Genomic DNA, 3,718 nt, shown 5'->3' with positions numbered 1-3,718 from the left:
GAGACTTCATCTAATCAGTATTTATTAACAAGAATTAAACAGGGGCTACACTCCTTGTCACACGTCATCTGCTTTCCAGCTCACAAATTCATCATACTAGTCCCTGTTGTCCATGCAACTAGCCTGCAGTATACATGTTCAAAACCAATTTATTACTGCATGCCCTGCAAGTGTAAATTGGTCTTTCTGGTACTGGGATTGTTCACTACACAGCTTCTAATACTCTTAAGTGACCATGTAAGCATATACAGGAGTAAGGAAGTATTCCGTGAAATATTCTTGGTATTCACTCAAAATTGCTTTGTTAAAGTTACAGGTGATAAAACAAAACAAAACAAAAAAAAAACCAAAACAAACCACCTCAAAAAAAATATCTGCAAAGCTCAACAATAGGCTTTCACATTAAGGGTTAAGTGATCCCTTAATCAGAACCGACTGCTGTTCAATTCTTGTCAGAAGGCAGAAATACGGTTTACACTACTCAACGGATTACAGCAGGTTTAGCAGGAGGAAATCTGGGTTCACTGTGAAGATCTACCTCTTGAAACTTTTAAATCCTCTCCTTTAAAAGCTGTCATCGGCAGTCCCAACCTGTAGCAGAGATTCTCCTCCCCACTTTACAAACAATTAATAGAAAAGATTTAGGATTTAAGGACTAAATAACATCTCAGAATCTGTTTATGAAAGCTATTCACTTTCCAAAGGCAAGTATATCACACAAAAAGTTAAAGAAAAGCTAATGGATTCTTAAAAGATTAAGAGGCCCCAGAGAGTTTTAGGACTTCTCTATGCTATGTAACATGGGCTATAGATTCTACTTGTCTTGTTCCATCTACTAGAAATTACCACACTTAACCAGCACCAAGTTGAAAGCACTAATTAGAAAGGGCATCTTTCTGAAAAGTTCAGAATTGTGCAAGTTCAGTGCATTTTAAACATTATAAAAGGTCTTACATTACTTAAGAATAACGATCCCAAGCGTAAGGAGGCTCCCCTTTTCACCCTCCTCTCATTGAAACATTGCGGATGTAAAGGAAAACAAAAGAAAGGAAGTACATTCATGGCTGAGAGCAACTTGAGCAAAGGGGCTTTCTGAACAATAGGCCAGAATGATGTAGTTTGAGGTTGTGCTCCATTTTGGTGAAATAGTAAAAAAGTAACTACACCCTATACCCGATTGCTGTCACATGCTCTTTATTAATACACTTTCCGCCAAAAAAAAAAATTATTTGAGCGTTTAATACATTATTCAGAAAGAGTATCCGCTCGAGTCTTGAGTTCAAACAACACACGGTACCAACATCTTGCCATAACCCACACCCCATTTGGGATACGTCCTCTCCTTAGGTTTATGAACGCCAGCGGAAAAGTCAGCCAGAAGCTGATCGAAACCGGCAACGCTCCCGCCTCGCCGCGCTGCGAAGTGTGCCGCAAGCGCCCACAAAGCCGCGAGCAGGCGCAACTTTCTCCCCCAGGTAATGGCCGTCATCCCCCGTCTTTAGGGCACTGCTAATGGGGCGAACAAGCCCGCACCGCCACCGCTTGCTCCCGCCTCCCCGGGAAGCGCCCGGGCGCGGGCTGCGTCGCCGGCGCGGCGGCGAACTCCTGAGCGGCCCCCGCCGGCCCTTTGGTACCAGCGGTCGCGCTGCTTCTAAGCCCGGCCGCCGCCGCGCCCCGCCCGCCCACAGGTGTCCCCCGCCGCCGGGCCCGCCGGCACGCCTCTGCGCCTCACGGCAGGTGAGGGCAACTTCGAAACTGAGGGGAGGCGGGGGCCGCCCCCGCGGGCACCGCCGGCCCGCCCCTACCTGCAGCCCCCGTCTCCGCAGGATGCCCGGCTCGTCCATGGCGCCGCTCCGCCGCCCTCACGCCGCGCGGCGCCCGGCCATGCCGGACTGCCCGGACCCCGCGCGCCGCTCCGCATCCCCGCAGCTGCCGAGCGCTGACATCACGGCTGCGCCGATTGGCGCCGCCGCCGCACGTGACCGCGCGAGTTGTGCAGCCCGGCAACTTCGGGGCGCGCCGGCGGGGCAGCCCCGCGCACACGACGGGACGGGTCCGGTCCGGTCCGGTCCGCCGCGACACCGCCGCCGGCCCCCGCCCGGCCCCGTGCGCCTTGTGAGGCCGAGAAGCCCCAGCCTCACCTGGGCCGGCGCGGGGGGGCGGGCCGGGGCGGCCGGTCGCCTCATGGCGCTGCCAGGTCCGTGCCGTCCCTGAGTAGCAAAGGAGGGAGCGCGCCGCCCCCGCTGCCCGCCGCCGCCGGGCCCGGCCCGCTCACCGGCACCGCCCGGCCGCCAGCCCGCCCCGGAGCGCCGCGTCGCGGGCCGGTGTCACTCACGGCGCTATTAGCACTGGATCAAAATACGCTGAGGTAAAAATTGCTTAAATGCAGTCATTAGGTGCAGCGTTAACCCACGGCCTTAGGATGAGCAGGCAGGAAATAGCATTCCCATCGTGTAATTTCACAGTCTGTTTCAGCTTGTTTACCCAGCTCCGTCTCTTTCTTTCAATTCAAGGCAGGCTAGAGATGAATAAGTTGTTTTCGTTTCTTGCAAAATGCGACAGCAATAACATACTATGATAGCACTTTATAAGAAATTACCCCTACAGGATTTCCCACTCGAAGCAGCTGAGAAACCGCGGTGAGAGGACGGACTGCCTCAGGGGTGCAGAAAACCGCAGCCACCAGGTCAGGCTGTGACCTTGGGCACGTCACCAAGCACCTCGCATCAGCTCCGATGACCTGAGCGAAGCAAGGAAAACTCCTCTCCGTCAAAAACTGGGTGCTGAACCCGGGAAGGTTACGTCTGAAAACACAGATTCTAAGGAGCAAAAAGGTATTGGACTTATCAGCTAAGCTACTGGTTAAACAAATGATTGACTTTTTTCCAAAAGCTCTCATCACACTATTAGCCACGGTATCAACTGATTAGGCTACGTCATTAAAAACTATCTTTTGAGATTTAAGAACCCAGTAACTGAGTAAAATTGATTGCATTTTATGTTCAAGAGCAATCACTGCATACACATCTGTAGATTTACAAGGGGAAGCCTTGTCAAATACTAAGTATCAAGAAAAACAGCCCCGTAAATATGCCTATATATTTTCCAGCTAGGTATCCTCATTTGGATCTTACTTAAAATTAGGATGTCCTCAGACTATAAAATTTGCAAGCAAAGCATGTTTCCCCCCCTTTACAAAACCAAAAGCATAAAAACCAAAACAGTCTGCCAGAAACTGTAAACAAAAGCTGAACACAAAGACTACTAGTATTCCTACTACAAACATTTAGGAAATTGCACCAATTCCATTTCAGCTTTTCTTTGCATAATTAAACTTACAACTTCAACAACAGAGCAGTTGCTTTACCTAAAGCTAACATCATGATTAGATGGCTTTAAGGAATTTTTCAGTTTCAAAAGTCTCATTCTATGGAAGACACCACAACATAAAACAGCAGATTACATCTGTAGGAATATCCATGCTTTACTTAGAAAATACAGGTATACCTGCAGATAGCCAGTTCTAATATACATGTATTCTTTTTCCACTGAAAACAATGCACCTCAAAACACTTCTAGAGAGCAGCAAGCAGGAAAAGTACATTTCTTACTAAAGGATATAAACAGAAATAAAAGTCAAGGTTAGTATTCACCCATTAACAGGGTACAAGTATTACTTTGTTTTGCAAGAAGCTAAAGATCATTGGTACAGCTACCT

General features: G+C 49.0%; 1 protein-coding gene across 2 annotated transcripts in view; it reads right to left on the bottom strand.

Annotated features, from left to right (window-relative positions):
- The window catches only part of MAST4 (microtubule associated serine/threonine kinase family member 4), a 191,118-nt gene extending 189,225 nt beyond the window's left edge, over positions 1–1,893 (bottom strand). For both annotated transcript variants that reach the window (XM_068423165.1, XM_068423167.1), the window contains exon 1: positions 1,806–1,893. In XM_068423165.1, coding sequence (XP_068279266.1) covers positions 1,806–1,844 — 39 coding nt within the window. In that variant the 5' untranslated portion in view covers positions 1,845–1,893. The remainder of the gene's footprint in view (positions 1–1,805) is intronic.
- Positions 1,894–3,718: the final 1,825 nt, after the last annotated feature.

The sequence above is a fragment of the Nyctibius grandis genome, chromosome Z (assembly GCF_013368605.1).
Source record: "Nyctibius grandis isolate bNycGra1 chromosome Z, bNycGra1.pri, whole genome shotgun sequence".
Taxonomy (NCBI): domain Eukaryota; kingdom Metazoa; phylum Chordata; class Aves; order Nyctibiiformes; family Nyctibiidae; genus Nyctibius; species Nyctibius grandis.
Note: the sequence above shows the minus strand (reverse complement) of the source record. Positions and strands in the feature narration are given on the sequence as shown.